The sequence below is a fragment of the Apteryx rowi genome, unplaced genomic scaffold (assembly GCF_003343035.1).
Source record: "Apteryx rowi isolate R43461 unplaced genomic scaffold, aptRow1 scaffold_228, whole genome shotgun sequence".
Taxonomy (NCBI): Eukaryota; Metazoa; Chordata; class Aves; order Apterygiformes; family Apterygidae; genus Apteryx; species Apteryx rowi.
This window is the reverse complement of record NW_020448619.1, coordinates 1,352,063-1,369,555: the sequence shown is the minus strand read 5'-3', so window position 1 is coordinate 1,369,555 and position 17,493 is coordinate 1,352,063. Positions and strand designations below refer to the sequence as shown.

The 17,493-nt window shown below is 40.5% G+C and overlaps 1 protein-coding gene across 1 annotated transcript; it reads right to left on the bottom strand.

The window, feature by feature from the left end:
- Positions 1-11,246: 11,246 nt before the first annotated feature.
- On the bottom strand, positions 11,247-17,289 carry TENT5C (terminal nucleotidyltransferase 5C). Its single transcript, XM_026065476.1, has one exon. It carries the CDS (start codon positions 17,263-17,265, stop codon positions 16,093-16,095), a length of 1,173 nt encoding a protein of 390 aa, XP_025921261.1. The 5' UTR covers positions 17,266-17,289; the 3' UTR covers positions 11,247-16,092.
- Between the last annotated feature and the right edge of the window lie 204 nt (positions 17,290-17,493).

Below are 17,493 nucleotides of genomic sequence, written 5' to 3'. Positions count from 1 at the left end.
GAGGCGAGCAGCCGCCGCGCACCCGGGTATTGTGGGGACGCCGAGAGAGACAGAGGGACAGAGAGAGACCAAGACCTCCTCAGACGAGCAGCCTGGAGCCAAAAGGGAAGTTTCTGCTCCTAGAGTTAAGCTGAGAGTCAGAAAAAAATCGCACAAATGTCTGAGTGCAATCGGAAATGAGTTTAAGTCACCACTTTCTCCAGCCCTTGTCAGCTCTGGAGTATCATCGTCTTCCAATCCTGTATCTACAAAATTATTATGACCCAGTCCTCTGCGTACTTCACAACATACTCAATTCATATTCCAAACCAAACATTTAAGTAGAAGGCCCACTGTTGAACTCGACAGCAGCCTGAAAGGCAGGGGAAAAGTGCAGAGGTTGACCAGTTTCAGAAAATCGCTTTTGAGAGGACACAATGTTGGTTGTTCTTATAGCTTTCAACAAGCCTGCTTCTCTATAGATATCTACCATAGAAGTCCTCCAGGCCTCTCTCTGATCTGGCATTAATACAAATCATAAAACAAGACTCATGGCAGGGGCAGTCCATTTATCACTGGCTCAAGCAGGCACATCCAACTGCTGAACAGGTTTTGTGTGTGATGCACAGATGGTGGCAAACAGTAACAGAAAACGACTGAGGGATTCATCCCAAGGAATACAGTGGGCACGCGCAAGTGGAATGAGTTACTGCTCTCACATTGAGACAGTTAATCAGAGACAGAACAGAGGGGAACAACTTCTATTAGTCTAAAAATGGGCATTTAAATACCTGCTTCTTTTCTCTCCCTTACTTCTAGAGCTCATGTTTGTCTGAAAAATAAAACACAAAAGCTTTCTATATTAGCAACATTTATTTAGGGTGAGCTGAACTGGGTTTGGAGATGGCAGAAACTGTTCAAAAAGTTAGCAAAGTCAGTAAAATGCCATTAGCTAAGCTGGGTGGGAGTTCACGGGAGATATATTTCTACCTCTGTAGACAGGATCGGGGGGGGTCTATTGAACATCAGTAACTTTGCTTTTTGTTTCCTCTTTCAAAAAGCCAGCATCATCAGTTACTTTTAGTGACCACAGCACTAAACATATAGTCAGGAAGCAATTTTTTCAATACTCTTTGAAGACAAAAGTTCAAGAACAAATGGAATATGTCATGCATATTTCCTAACATGAACACAGCCCTTACAGCTTTGAGTTACATCCTCCCAAGAACTGTGCAGCAGGTCTAAAATACAGGAAGTATGTGCTTGAAGCACTTTTCAGACTCTCGCCTTAAAAAATACTTAGAACAAGATTTTCTGTGCTCCAAATCTGTTTTATTTCTTAGGCAGGCCTTTAGGGCTTAAGAGTCCACTACAGTTTTAAACTTTGAGGCCAGGTAGCTGAAATCCAAAGAACTACAGTAATGCTCACCCACCCACACCACGCTTCTCCTTTCCCCTTTCTCAGCACAGGAACTCTACTATAGAGAGGAGGGAGGAGGAGGGAAAGAAGCATCTCTCAGATTTAAAGATGATTCTAGAAAGCTCTTACACATCACTGTAATTATTTAAAGCTGTCCACATAAAATTGTTTTAAAGAACAGTTTCTTATGTTTTTTTTAATGTCATGTAAGAAGCAGAAAGCACACACAATCAACTTGGCAGTGTTCTGCTGTCATAAAGGAAGACTTCCTGCTTTAGCCATGCGACTGACTCAGTCAAGTTATACAGATTACACTGGTCACATTCGAAACTGGAATTGGCGACAAATATTGCATCACCACCACTTGCATGTGAAAATCTGGCCTCCAGCAAGACACTTGTGAGGGTCCTCATACGCCCTCTTTTCATTCAGGAGAGTCCATCTGAAAGACTTTCATTCAGCAGTGTCCATCAGGATGGCTTTTGGTGGGCAGGACTCCTATTGCCCCACTAAAGGACTCTGAGTAAAATGATTTTTTGACTCCATGAAGGTCCGTTGCCCTTACAATAGTTTTAAGGAAGGAAAAAGTTGCCTTACACACAGCAGAGGCACCATTGTAGCAGTTACTAGGCCTGGTGAGGCTGGCCTGCTATTGGGTGCATGCATCCTAATTGCTGCTACTAAGTGGGACGGAGTAGGCTACTGTGGGTGGACCCCTATGGTCAAGCAAGACTATGGAAGGGTGCTCATAACTGGACATCAGGGTTCCCACTGATGTCAGGTCTATGAAGTGCATGATCCCAGCTTCTGGGTGGACTAACTGGATTGTTCATGAGTGCTAAATGGAGTTGGATGGGGGTCTTTGCATCTGTTGGCTAGGACTGGAGATTGAACACTTGCAATTGGACCACTGGTGCCACAAGATGAAGTGGCATATCTTGTATCATCTCTCCTAACTCTCCTAACTCCAGATCCTCTCACATGTGGCTGTAGCAAGTGGGGAGTGCTCTGTTGCACTGTAGTCACAGAAACAGTCTGCAACAAATGAACTCGTAACCTGCAGCTGCTGGTCTGAGTCTATATGACTCCCTGTTCTGCAGTGGCACCGGAAACTCATTGTCCCTGCCTGCAGGCACGATACCCTCCAGAAGCCCCTGGCAGAAAAAGAAGGAAAATCTTTTCAGCTCTTTTAATCTTTTAAGGTCAGCTTGCTGCTTCCCACTGGACCTTACTTTGTATTCTCTCCAAAAGCTTATGGGAAAGAGTCCCATACTCATCTCACATGCCAGAACCACTCCTTTACATGGGCAGGGCATCCCTTGCTCTAACCTGTAAAACCTGAGTCAGAAATGAGGATTTATGTGGTACTTCCTACAGCCCCTGTTACAATACTGGAACAGAAGCCCCATGCTCTCATTCTTCTGGAATTTACCCAGTAGTCCAAGATTTAATATTAACATCGGCAGACCAGAATACTCCTCAGACAACTCCTATCCCAAGTTTCTGTTTTCTAATAATTTTCCCCTATTGCTAATGAGCTCAAAAGTTGTTTGTCATCGAAGCAGAACATCCTCCTTTCCAACATTCATCAGAAAAATTAATAAAGATTCAAAAAGATGGAAGTGTTTAATAAATGGTTCACCTCCAAACAATGAAAGGGCATATGCCGTCAGCACAATTAGTTTTGCTCCAAAAACAAACACCTTCCTATTAACTCTAAGGAAAACATATCTACTCGGTTTAATGTTTTCAGCTTCCCCCCTCTACAGTTTTCTGTATTTTAAAAATCTAAATTACATCAAATGCCACCTATTATTACCCTTTCCCCCATATTTAATATCCTGCATTTCTGCTTCTAACTGCTGCCTTCACCCCTGAACTATGCAGGCTTTTAGCTAAAGGAATCCTCTCTCTCAAATGTGGAAATACCTCTTAAGCTATCTAATACATAGTTTTTAAAGAATTTTCCCCATTTGAATACATATTTTTCTCCACAAAGTTTTCTTCCTATCAGTTTTACTCAGAATTTCCTCCTGCTGGGATATTAGGCTTTTATAATCATACAACATATCAGATCTCTAGCAGGAGCATCCCATTTCACATACCAAATGCTACCACTTGCAAATCACTTTCCAGTCCTGCTTCCAGACCTCTGAACTCCTACCAGCTGAACTGGTCTCATTTGTATGGTCAGCAGTCACTTCTCCAGCCTGACTGGTTTTCTCCTGATGACTTTTAAATGTTGTGCAGTCATTTTGTCTAACGTAGAAACGTGGGAGTCCTTGAAGTCCAAGGGGCTGACAATGACATCACCCAAGTGTGGAACAAAGATAATTGGAGAAAATGGTTATGAGAACAGGTTAAATATACTTGAAAGATATGAATCTTTCTCCTCTGACAAAGCTCTGGTCTTTGAGTCAGACTTTGCCCTGTCATCACAGCAGGGCTTCTAGGAACAGGCATAGAAGGGGAAAAAACAAGAGCAGAGACAAGTAGGTCACTGAACATTAGGGAAGGGCAGAAGTAATACAGATAGTACAAAGACATTTCCTCCCTGTAGGGAAGCCATCCTTTGGCTGAAAGGGTTCCTAACACCTAACTTGACAAGGGGTGGAGCATTAGACTTGAGAAACCTGCAAGAACAGACACACATTATCATCACAGAAACACAGAATCACAAGAAATACTGAGAAAACTTCTGGTATTTTTATCTGATTTCTGGCCATTTGGGATGAAATTCTTCCTGCCTGTTTTTAGTTGCCTGTAGTGCAGATATCTAAGCCTGCCACTCCGGGATTTCTTTATAGTCACTGGAGAGAAATGACATTTGAGTAGAATGACCTCATACTACAGCACAGCTTGTCAGAACAGAGGACAGGGTTATTATCTAAACATTGACTCTTCTGAACAAAGGCTTCCCAAATATATTACCAAAAAATAGTGTGTGCACAAGAAACATCACATGCTCCCTTTTTCTGGTATCTCTGACACTACAAACAACAGCTCTTCTCTTCCCCAAACTTTATATCCCCCCTCAGCACTGACTTCAGTCAATGCGTGCCTCTGTATTCCCTTGCAGAAGCAATGTTGTAAACATTACTGGAGGCTAAGTTTGGGACCCCAGCCAACCTCCAGCCAAAGTGTCAAAGAACAAAATGCACTACAAGACAGGTCCTGCTGCCAGGCAACAGCACCACAGGCAGTCTGTTCTCAGAGCCACCACGCGGGCGCAGGAGACCTGCTGCGTGAAGTGTTATAAGCAACTTATTTTAGGCGGCTGCACATCAGGAACCCTTAGCCAAAATAAACCCCTTGGCTTGTTCCAATGTATCTTTTTTTAGAAAATAATTTATATAAATGCTCTTTCATGAAAGAAAAATACTGTTGTGAGCCTGTGCAATATTTCCTCACCATTTTATAAAGCAAAAGTGATCTTCACTCTTGAGAATTAGTAAAACATTAGCCTGAAAAACAGTCATACCTACATTTTGCTGTCCTTATCAAGTACTGTACTACAGGAAACTCCAGGTGATATCTGGGAGCCAGGCTACAACTGGTACCTATCTGAAGCAAAACTAAAATGGCTACTATGTAATAAAAGTAATATTTTAGTTCTCTACAAATATTTTCAGGAATAGAGTTCTCTGAGCTGTAATAAAAGTTTTTTAAAAGTTAGTTTTAAATATTTCATTTATTCAATGTTTACACCTTATTTTCTAAGTGCTTCAGTTCTCTAATTGCTATCTTATACTGTAAAAATGAAGATTTGGTTAAAATATGGGTAATTTGCCAGTGCTCTGGCATGTCTGGATTCCCAAGAATCCATCACTATGGAAATAAAGAGGAAATTAAACTGCTGGGGGGAAAAAAAAGTATGCTATGCTACTATGGAGTCTGATTAACAAAAGCAAGGAAATTTGGAGGCAAGATTTAACTTTATGCTTAGTTCACATCATTAAGCACTAAACATGGCAGGAGACTCAAGGCCCAGTACTACTCTGCACTCAGCTGAGCATCAGAGTCCTCTGAAATCATCAGTGTACAGAATTGCTCTCAAGAACTCTGGCAATACCTGCTATTAGCATCTAGACAGTTCTAGACATCTGAACTTTAAATTTCTTTTTGTAGGCTTCTCAGTCCTCTTCTGTTATTTTTAAAAGTACGGCTAGAAAATTTAGTCACTTAATTCAGGCTGTTTTAAAGTGAGCCATTACTATTAAATTGCAGCCTATTTTTCAAATATTAAAATTGTAGCCTTGAAAGGCCTCATTTGAGATGGTCCCTTTCACAGATGAAACAGTTGTAATTTATCAAGCATGCCTGAAACATCCTCAGGAACAATCACCATGAAGAAACTACATTTAAATAGTTTTCTGGTTTAAATTTATACCAGTCTGTTCAAGTAAGGACTGGTATAAACTCCAGTGATTAATTATAGAAGTACTATTTGTTTTTATTAAGTCTGGGATCTGGAGGTTTTGTCAGCAATAGACATACATCACCAGCTCATTAAGAGAGAATGTTATACTGTAAGTCTGTCAAAGAATCCCCGAGATAAACTGTAGCCCCTTTCACTATTATTCTCTTCTTTGTTAGTAATAAGAAAAATCACTAATCAGACAGTATCAAAGTAAAAGCAGCTGCTCTGGAATTAAAAGGCATATCTTCACAAGCAAATATACAGTTAAAGGCAAGATCACTTCTGTCAAATATCTCATTGTTAGTTGATGGCTTCTGATTCTTATTTATGAAAGAAGCTTCTCTTTTTAACTAAATCCATGTTTTCAACTGATATTTCAGTAAAGCTGGAATTTCAGCAATTAAAACAAAAATTCAAGTTCTGGTCAGCTGGAAGTGCTGACCATAGGAGCAGCTATATCCATATAGCAATTTTTATTTCTAACCAGACATCAAAAAACTGACTATGAATACCAAAGGCCAGAGTTCACACCATAACTGCTGAGGAGAGCCACATTTACAAAGCACAGTAACAGAACAGTATGTTTATCACTAAGATTTTATGCTGTAATATAGTATCGCAAGAAGTTACAAATCACAAATGTACTGACTCTCTTGACTATGGGCATAGTACAGCTCCCCTGCAAGTTCTGTTGGTATGGCTTGCATTGATGCTTGAAATTTAAAAGTAGGATATGCCTTTGAGAAGATCATACACCTCTACTTCAGAACCAAAGTTCCCAAGTTCATCTGGATTTTTTTTCTTTTAATACCTATAACCTCCTCTTCTATTTCTAAATGTTCCAGTACTCCCACTCTTCCCTCCTGCCTCACCAATATGCAGGGCTTCTAAACTCACTACTCCTAGCCCTGTTAGCAAGTCCATGTGTTACTTGACCATATGGCTTCCCCTCTTCAGGGCTCAACTTTTGTCAGGGAATTGGTGGCGAACAGGAACCCTTGTATCCCAGAAGTGCTGTAAGGAAGGAGGCTAACTACCAATTTGAAGTGTGTACATACCCAGCTGGAATGTTACTCCATGTTCAAAGCTTCCTCTAGGCCAAAACAGACACCATTTTTTACAGGTAGACAAATGTTTCTGTGGAGTAATTCCATAAATTTGATCCCAAAGGCCAAGCCCCATCTTTGTGCATTACTTCTACTGATTTAATGGAGAGCTGCAGAAATATATTCTAGTGCAGCTTGAGAGCAAGACAGACAGTAACACAGGAGCTGTAGTTGCACAGATCTGCCAGGCTGTTAAGAAATCTGTCATACTATTTGATGAACTTCCTCTGGTGTCCCAGGGAATTTGAACAGCGGGAGTGATGGCAGGCTCACTTCACAAAACCAGCTTACTTCCTCCTTGTCTTAAAAAGCTGCCTGGGAAGAGAAAGTAGAAGGGAGCTCATGAGGTCTGTAAAGCTGCATCAGACCTGGCAGTTACTCAGTACTACACAACATTTGGGGAGCCCCATATGAACAGTAAAACAGACAGGCTGATGATGGCTAACAGATGTGATGGCAAGAGCAGAAACATGGAGCTCTTCAGTTCAGTCATATTGTTAACTCATGCCACAGGGATATTTGTCACCGCAGTGTTTTAGACCAGGGGTGCAGAGGAAAGGACTGAGGAACTGCTGTTAAGCACAGTGACAAATATAAGCTTTTTCTACTGCCTGTACTCTGTATTTGCGGGGGGGGTACAAAAAACAAAAAAACAAAACCAAAGCACTGCTCCCCAAATAACCTGCAGCCAGTACATTTGTGGACTTTGTGCTGATGCTGATTTTAAACCAGCTGCAGGTCTCAAGCTGCCTACAATCTTATGTACTCTTCAGTACACAACAGCAACTCTCAGTACTGACAAGTGCTTCGGTCATTTGCAGGCACTGTGCAACACAAAAGTTGGTGAGGTAGTAAACAATGAAGAAAAGTTGTGCTTACTCTGTCCACCTACATTGTGACTATTTAACCATAGGATTCAGACAAAGTGTTTTTTTAATACCACCAAATGCAAAATACTACATCTGGGAACCAGGAACACAGATGTCGTCAATACCAGATGGGAGACACTGCCTTGAAAAGCTGCAGATGGACTTTGAAATCACTGAAAATAACAGCCTCAGCACGAGCACTCAGCATTCCACAATGCTATGGCAAAAAGGGCTGGTGCAGTTTGTGGATATGAATACCAAGAAGTTGAGAAGTGATCATAGCACTATTTTTTTTTTTTTTAATCAATGGTATGTAGAACACTAGGCTAGCAATTGGAGCTGGTTCATTAGATGTGCAGAAACAACAAAGTTCCAAAGGAAAAAAAATCCCAGCTTCTGAATCCAACACATACAATATAAGGCTTCACAAGCTCATTTTCCTCAGCTCATCCAAGAGTTTAATGGCTTAGTGGGTAACATGAGACAGTTTGGGACTTTTCAGCCTTGCTGATAAGAATGCAGCAGTCCACAAGTTGAAGTTAAATAATAAACATGGAAATAAAACTGAATTTCTCAGTAATGACCACAACCAAATATTAGAACACATTCTCAAAGTACATGATGAATTGCCATTCCTGAGCACCTTTAAGGCAAGACTGAACAACTTTCCAGAAAGTATACTGTGACATAGCTTTCAGAATAAGTTAATCAGACGAGAGATACAGCAGGTAGAGAAAAGAGGTATTACAGTGGTGGGTTGTGTACATTCTTCTGGCACTAGAATCAAAGAGACCAACTCATGGTGTAATGCGCTTGCCTCCCACCCAGCAAGGTCAGGAGGCTTTCCTTACTGCATGGAGATAATACTGACAGTTTCCTGAATCAGAAGTCTCACGTTTCAACCATTCTCTTGCAGGAGACAATTTTCCCTCTGCTCAAGGTACAATCAGCATAATCTCTTGGCAGGGAAAGTTTTACTATTTTCTGAAGCAGACTGGCTATATGAGCAGGTGGATTAGAGAATAAAGGTACCCTGTGTTTCAGAGGTATAAGAGCACAGAAACTGCATAGTTATGTCACTCACATGCTGAAACATATACTACAGTCAGTCAAATAGCATCACAAAGGGTATTTTCCAACAGTGACACCATCCCTACAGCACCAAACTGTCATTCACCTGCTGCAAATACATAGGCAAAAATTATTCCCCCCAAACAATTCAGGCCTTGGACATTTGTCTAGAGTCTCTTGAAGTATCCAGAAACATTGTAAAGTTTTTCAGTGACCAAAAGGTTGGTGCTGTACAGTAGATTAGACTGGCAGACTTCCTGATGTCCCATCTCATCCCAAGCTCTGCAAGACTCCAGGCTTCCCACATCATTGAGCAGTGAGGGAGCACAGACACTCTCCTGCTGCAATGATGTAGGCTCTGTGCAGCATTTTGCTGGATCAGCCAACCTAGGCAACTAGTTCCTGCTGACTAAATCACCCAGCTGACAGAAAACATGATAACACTGCAGTAGATAGTATAACTGTCCTTAATTTACAGAAATGAAATATCAGTTTAGGATCTAGCAGCTGCTCTGCACATGGTTCTTGGCAAGACACTGTTTTCCAGCATCATGACTCAACTTCTTCCTACTAGGAAAATTTGTGAGGCTTGGCAGGTTAACTACTCCCTTTAACAGGCAGTCTTGGCAATAGGATATGGAGCTCTTTTCTCTCACTGGGCCAACACGGAATGGATTATGGCACTGCTAGTCCAGCAAAACATGATTGGTATGTCTACACCCACAGTCAAGAGGCATACTACATCCTTTGGTATACCTCCCTTGTCAATTGCTGATAAACACAAACCCTGTTCCATTGCTAGAAATAGCTACTACATGTATTTAGTGTATTAATATATTAAATGCATTAAATGTCAAACAAATAATACTTACAATAAGTAGGCATACAAGCAAAGTCTGTCTTTTTTACTTTTATACAGTTCTACTGCACTTCCGTAATGGCAAATTGAATACTGACTTCAAAATAGGAAAATTCATGCAAGTTTAAAAGCAGAATTAAGAGCGACAGGAACCACCAACATGGAAAGGGGGGAAGGAAATAATTGTATCTTGCAGAACAATGACAACAGTTTAGGGTGCCATTTGTCTAATGCCTCTTACTCTCCCTCAAAACTAGTCTCATACAGCATGGATAAGGTTGTAGTCTAAAAATACAACAGGATATAACACTTTACTAGATTTTCACCGAAGCTGCAACAGACCTAGACTATTTCACTTTAGTTGGTCTTGCAATTCTTTCTATTATGGAAGTTCCTTATGGAACTGAAGCCTTGCATTCTGCCACTTGCTCAACCATGGCTTTTCCYCCCCCCCCCCCCTTCCTTTTTCATTATCTTTCCCCTGCAAATCAAAGTGTGGTATTCTAGAAATTCAAGGATGTTACCTCAAATAATTCCAAAGGTTTTGGGAAAAGAAAGTAAGGAGTTGAGGTAAAGGGAATCTCAGGTGAACAGGATGTTTTTGTTAGCCAACTCTTGTTCTGTGTATTATCAGTTCTAAGCTCAGAAGGAAGCAATTACATCATGAAGAAGGACTACAAGCTTCATCATCCACCTTCATGATATCACACTGCCCCTGTGAATCTCTGCAGAAACTTTTACTGCAAGTGATACAAGGTCCTGAAGACTAGAATTTCCTCTAGCATTACTTAACAGGAGGATAGAGTTTCTCTATGAGATCTGGAAGGGATTAGAAGCATACATACTTTATAGTTCATTTATTTTTGATTCTAGAGCAGGAAGAGCAGCAAATAGACTGCCACATGTCCCTAACTTTTTATTTAGCTTTTACCTGCTCAACCCCTCTTTCCATTACATCTCAGCAACTCACTACTTTGAAGCATCAGCTTCTATGACAAGGAATGACAGCACAAAAGCTTTCAGCTTCTAAATATCTTGAAGAACAGTGCCTGACTTCATTTCTCACCACCCTAGTACATGATTTGAGGTATACAGGGACCACTACAGCCACTGACTTAGAGTAGCATAAGCTGAAATCCATCACAGAGCTTACTGGTAGTCTCTAGCTCAGACTAAACACTTAGACCTAACAGGTCTAGGAATGTGCCTCCATCTGTTTTAAAGCCAGGTTCAGACCAGCATAAGGCTAGTTGTCAGAGAGGGCAAGCATTTCTCTAGAAACTGTTACTATAATGTAAGTTAAAGATAGATCATGTCTCCCTCAATTGACTAACTTTCAGTCAGTGAAGAAGCAGATGCATACTTTTGAGGAAAAGAATCTGTGTAATATCCACAGCCCAACATTACTGTGTACCCCATCGGTATTACAATTTCATCTTTTCTAGTGTATTTACACACACTGGTCAATAAACTCCACAAATATTCCTAGTCAGCACTATTTTGATGCAATAACTGAGGCAAGCAGTGTTTAGCATAATTTTATTGTACAAGGATTTCAGAATCATTAAGGCCCAAAACCCAATTTTCAAGAATGACAGGTGAACACCACAGTGCAAAGTAGTAGACAAGTTACTGTGACCAATCTCACGTTTGGGCTCACCACAAATTCAAATACTTCTAGTAACTTGTTCTGCCAGCTTAAAAAAAAAAAAAACACATTTTTTCAGAAGAGGTATGAAATAGATTTTCAAAAAGCTGACTTTTAATTGTTAAAAAAGATAAGGGATAAATATAGAAAACTACTTCTAAATTTCAACAAAAAGTACAGTTTTAATCAGAAAGAAAGACAAGCCCAAACTAGATACTTCAGTGAGTGGCCTTTTCTTCCCATACAAGTGAGAAAGTGTTCCAATCACCCCCCCCAGCACCAAAGCCTCTACAATTACAACCCAGCCTCCTTCCTTTAATTTGTTTCATTCGAATTAAAGAGCACATTAAATACACTTCACTAAGTGGTTGACAGTAATTGTTGAGTAAGACTTAGATGCCAAGAGCAGAAGTGTTACTAGCCATTTGGCTCTCCTGATGCCCAGATCAGACTGGCCAGTGACGATGGCCAACTTATTGCTTATTCCTGTACCCAACAATTATGGCACCCTGATCCAATGAGCTGTTTAGTGAGAATAATGTTCAATAAGTACCCTCAATACACTGACAATTTAATTGAAGCAGTGTGTCCAAGTCCTCTCAGAAGACTTTCCAAGCACTCATAATATCCATTGATAAACAGAGATAACTATCAACATAAGTAGGTATTCTAATGATCAGCAGAATACCATGAAGTCTAGGCACAAGACATACCAAATGCTTAGCTCCAGAACTCAGTCCAAGAATATTAGTATATAACTTTCAATAAAAAAAGTTTAGGTATCTGAACTAGATTTAAATACTAGCTTCTGCTTTGTAGACAAAATACTCATGTTCAGATAAGATTGAGCTTTTGAAAAATGATTACTCAGAAAAGCAAGTGGTAGTCTTCAGCCTCCAACTTAGTGATTGACTGAACAAGTTGAGAACAGAAGCAGCAACACTTGTCTTGAGTGAGGGAGCATAAAGTATGCTTTACCATACAACTTTTCAGATGACCATAGATCAGCATAGGGATTTTAACCCAAGCAACTAAAACCTAGTTCACTACTAGTCTCCTTAGTAGCACCTTAGTCAGGGAAAGAAATTTTTATTTCACTTACAGTGGGGAAATAATCTCAATAAGTTGCAAGTTGAAAGGGGAACTTAGGGATAAATATTGACAACAGATGCTTAACCTCACACTGGCTTAGTCCAGCAGAACTTACCAGCTACAGGAAGAAAACAGCTATTTTAAACTATGCAGTCTACTTAACTAGAAGCCTAGTCCTCACAAGTGATAAACTGGTACAAAATTTGCATTCTAGTACTATTGCTGCTTTATTTTACTGCCACTGCCCAGTGAGAATGTATTAGGATAGTCTGAAGTATAGTAGTCTATCTTTACCCTCCCCTTGATACTGAAATGGGCAACAGAGGATAGAGCAGGTTTGCACAGACATCATTAAGCACTGAAGGGAGACTGAATCAAGCAGGCAGCCTAAATTTTGGCTAGGGTCTTTACTCCAGCTTAGCCTAGTGCTCACTCTTATGTCACTCCCTGCTAAAAGGGCCACCATAAGCCTGAACTCAAACCAGCTAGCACACATCAGATAAGCCACTGACACTTGCAACATCATACTGCCAAGACAACTTGAAATAGAGGGAGAGACTGTTGGCAGCACAGCGACACAAAGCTATTTAGTATTTCAGCTCTAAACTGCTAGGCCAGAATTGTTCTGAAGGCAGTGATACAGAACATTGTACCAGCAACCCCTCCTATGCTAGTGTCAATGCAGTAGGTAATTTATAACTTCAGGCTAAAGTTTAACTATTCAAGACCTTAACATTTAGCATTCAGACTAAGCATCAATAATTCTAATATACCAGAGTAACTTAAGAGCAAGATAGGGAACAAAGCAGTCCTGCAGGGTTAAAAACCCAGAAAGTCAGCTGTTCAGAGAAAGTAGCCATTCAACATAAAGCTTCCACGGAGTCCTCAGCAATAAATTACATTAGCAAGAGCAAAATATTTGTTGAAGAAAGCTTGAATCCTCCATAGTTCTATCTCAGTAGGAATCTGAGAGTCTCTTCTAGCACTTCCTTTTCCAATAGATTCATCTGGCCTGATGTTCAACAGCCAAGGCATTCAAAGATGAGTAAGACATAAGGTAGTTTGTTTTAAGCTTATGAGGAATTCTTGAGCATCTGATCACTTCTTCCACATGAGCCGATACACAGAACCAATTTCTAAAGATCAGCCATGAGATCCCACAAGACAGATGCATGTCTAAGCTACTTGATATGTAAAATCAAACATGCCCCTCTAGGTTTTGGTTTACTTCTGCAAGGCATATAGTTTAGACTAGCTTTGAAAATAGCTATTTAAGAAATTATGATTACAACAAACTCTTAAGCTAAAAACATCTTTCTTTATATTCTATACAAGGCCAAGTATTGCCTGCATGCAGCAGCTATTCATGCATAGGTTTATATGGCAGGCAGTAGGTCTGCACCAAGTTTGACACACATTATGACAACACTGGCAGCATGTCAGTTTTGACAAAAGCCTTCCAAAACAGTCTCTCAGTGAACAGTGCCTTGCCTATAGCCTACAGGAAGCCTAAGAGAGTTAAAAGAAAAGGTTTGGTTTACTTTCAAATTTAAATATTTTTGGCATCACTGACTACTCAGGGAGCCTTTCATAAAAAAGAAATCAGAAGACAAGTTTTTCTATCTGCTATGAAGCAGCTTACAAGACTGTTCAGGAAATTAAGCTAAAGCATACTTGGCTACAGTTTTCTATTTTCTAGATCATATCCCTGCCTTCCTAGCCTAAATGAAATTTGAACAAACTAGTAGCCTCACTGCTCTATTGAAGCAGTCTATGGATTAGTTATGAAAAGTGGAAGAGCTTGCAACATAGCTAGAAGTCTTTGGTCCTACCAGAAACAGGCAGTCTTTCAACCTTGCCAGATAAGAGCTGTACCGCTACCATTTTCCATTTCTAACAGCAACTCTACATCGGGTTTCCACTTGCTTTCTGCTTTACCTTCTAAGTTTAAATCTTGTTTGATCTGTCACTTCAGTCTCACAAGCTACCCGAGAGCTAGAAGTTAAGTCACAAAAAGGGGTTAGCAAATAAATATTCTTAGGCATTGCACCAGTACATATTAAGTAGCTCTAAGACCTGCCTTTCTGGTCTATTCCTCTGGTTAAGCAAAGAAAACTCATAATCACTTATTTGTATTTTACTATTGCAATTCAATGAAAGCACTCCAGTTAACATGCCAGCCAGTTTCTACTACTGCTATATACAGAACTGGGGAATTTTTAACCTTTTTTATGAAGCAGAGAAATCTCAAAGCAGCAAGCTCAGCATCTAACCTTTGATGTCTGCCACCTATACTTCAAAGGTAATATGTGTATATATATATACACACTTTTTCAGAGGCTGTTCTGAAAATGGGAGTAGACTTTGGTCACATACAGCATCTGTAGAGCCCTGCTTATGGTTTATATACCTTTTTCAGGTGAGGATTAAGACCACCTGAGGGGAAGAATTTGACTTTAGCCTCAGAAAAACATCTCATACAGTAATCAAGTGATAGTGATACACCAGTAAGCTGAACCCTTAAGTGGTGACAGAAAGGCAAGCCTTCAGGACCTGCCTAAAGTTGTACAAGAATAAATTCATTCTAGGAGGCAATTTTGGAAGTTTATACTGTGGCAGGAGTGCACATTATCCTGCAACTAACAGTGATTTCTTTTTGCCTGCTGTGGACCTGTGAGAATGAAAGTTAAGCTTCAGTGTAAGAGCTGAACTATGTTCCAACTGTGCCAGTAGTTTTTGAAAGAAGCAGTCAAAGGCTTTATCTTGAGCCTATCCTAAATAGTATTTTTCCACCCTAACTTTCAAACAGTGCTTCCAATTCTATTTAAGGCTTCAATTCCTTGTTTCAAGGACTTTGCACATTAGTGAGTTTTATAGGTCATGTTTTGGTGCATGTTTTGAGAAGCTACCTTCCAAGTTTTTGTACCCAAGAAAAGCTACTTTTAGTCAGCTCATGCTTTACAGACAAACTTGCTAATCCATCTTCAACTTCCAAGAAATTTATCTTGAACTTGAGGCAGGACCATATATCCCCATGCATGACAGGAAACAACCTTGAGGCCCTCTACAAGACAGACAGTATCCATACAGTTACTAGTTCTATAAAGACAGAAAGTAGAAGCAGCCCAGATATGACAAGCTGTTGGCCCACTTTTACACAATTTCTTCAACAGAAAGTTGGCCAGAACTTGGACTGAGAAATTATAAAAATAATGAGGTTAGGCAACAGAGCAGAGTTTGCTATTCCAAGAGTCTTCTTTTCTGCACAAGACATTTTACAGTATCTTCTATTAACTAACACTGTTTACTTCATGTTGTACCTAGATCACATGTTTAATAGCTGTTTGCAGGATTACTAGCAAGTTTTGTAACTGCTCCTCTAACATTCAGCTGCTGGTTCTCTCTTCCCAATGAAGAGGTAATAAGGCTTCTTGGCATTTGCAGAGACATATTGAAAGGCTCTTAACAGGTTACCTGGTTGCATAGTCCTACCACACACCAGGAAATACAGTCCAAAACAAGTCATATTCCCATCAGAAACCCCCCTACTGACAGCTATTACTTGTCTGTGTACACTCAGCATCTTGACTTTCAGTAGCCTCCATTCAAGAATTCTCAAGAGAAATGCTCAATTGCAAGGCAACCAAGTGGGGTAGGACTGGCTATATGGAACAGGAGCATTTGCAAGATAGTAGTTGCTGAAGTTTACATCACTAACATAAGGTGCTGGCTGGTAATAACAGGTAACATTAGTGGCATTAGGGATGATGTTTTGTTCTGCCAGTACTTTGAGTGCTAGCAGAGAAATCAAGTTGAGAGTCTGCCTTCGCTCATGTCCCATGAGACACACTGTGCTCTCATTCACCACCCTGCGCAGAATCATGAGGTAGTCATATTTGCTCCTCTCTTCTTTGGAGAAGTGGTTCTGGAGGTAGGTCTCTAGTTTGCGCTGCTGATCCAGGATATCTGGGAAGTCTATGAAGAATCGGGAGCACATGTAGCGCTCTAATGTTTTGATCTCGTCTTTATCCATGGGCCTGAAGTCTCGTACCAAGAGGTTACTATACTTTAGAAGCCCACCACCTCGGATCTCTTCAGGATTTTTGGTAGCTATCAGTTTGTTCTGGAGGTGATCAAAAGCAGCTTCAAAGTCTCCATACATACTCTCCCCAATCACGGTTGGATGGAAGTGCTCCGACATGGGGTTTTCTGAGCAGTCATAGTAGAAGAGCAGGGAGTCCAGTATGATTTGGAAAGAGTCCACACTGAACTCAAACTGCCGTCTTATACAGTCTACAAACTTCAGCTCCACATTTCTGCCATGTTTGTTGGAAAGTGATATCAAGCTCCAGCGGTCAGACTCTGTGCACACTTTCACTAGCTTCTGGATGTAGGCTTCCTTCAGTGTTACTGGACTGATTTTTAGCTTGCTTACTCCTTCTGGTAAGAAATTCAAGAGAGATCGCAACACCACATCTCGAACTAACTGAAACTCTGCCTCACTTGGAAGGCAAACTTGAAAAATGAGATCCAGGTCCTTACATCCCAGCCCATTATCCTTGACTAGGACATGACCAGCTGCAGAGCCATTCAGACGGACATCATGTACCACAATGCCTGCCTCACCCAGCCTACTCCGAACAGTCTGAACAATGTCCTTCAGAGTTATCTTCAGTGTTGGGAAGTTACCTCGTCCATGGATTGGAACCACCTCTGTAAGAACCTCATGCAAACGGCTGACCTGCTCCCAGTTCAGTACACTGCATGACATGCAGTCTGTATTACTTCCTTTGCCTGCCATTTTAAGGGTTTTCTTCTCCAAGGAAACTGTAGGGAAGGGAAAAAAATAACAAGTCAAACCTTATATTTACACTTCCTGGATATGTGTGCTATGCTCTGCTGTTCTGTCTACATATACTGACAGAAAACTAGAAAGAAAGTTCTACAATCCAATGCTTATCAGCAAGCCTTTCCCCTGAAAGGATGCTCATACTATCTAGTGCTGCATGCACAAAATTTAGTCATCTGT

Excerpts from the sequence above, each read along its gene's own strand:
- TENT5C (XM_026065476.1), bottom strand. The coding sequence starts at position 17,265 with ATGGCAGGCAAAGGAAGTAATACAGACTGCATGTCATGCAGTGTACTG.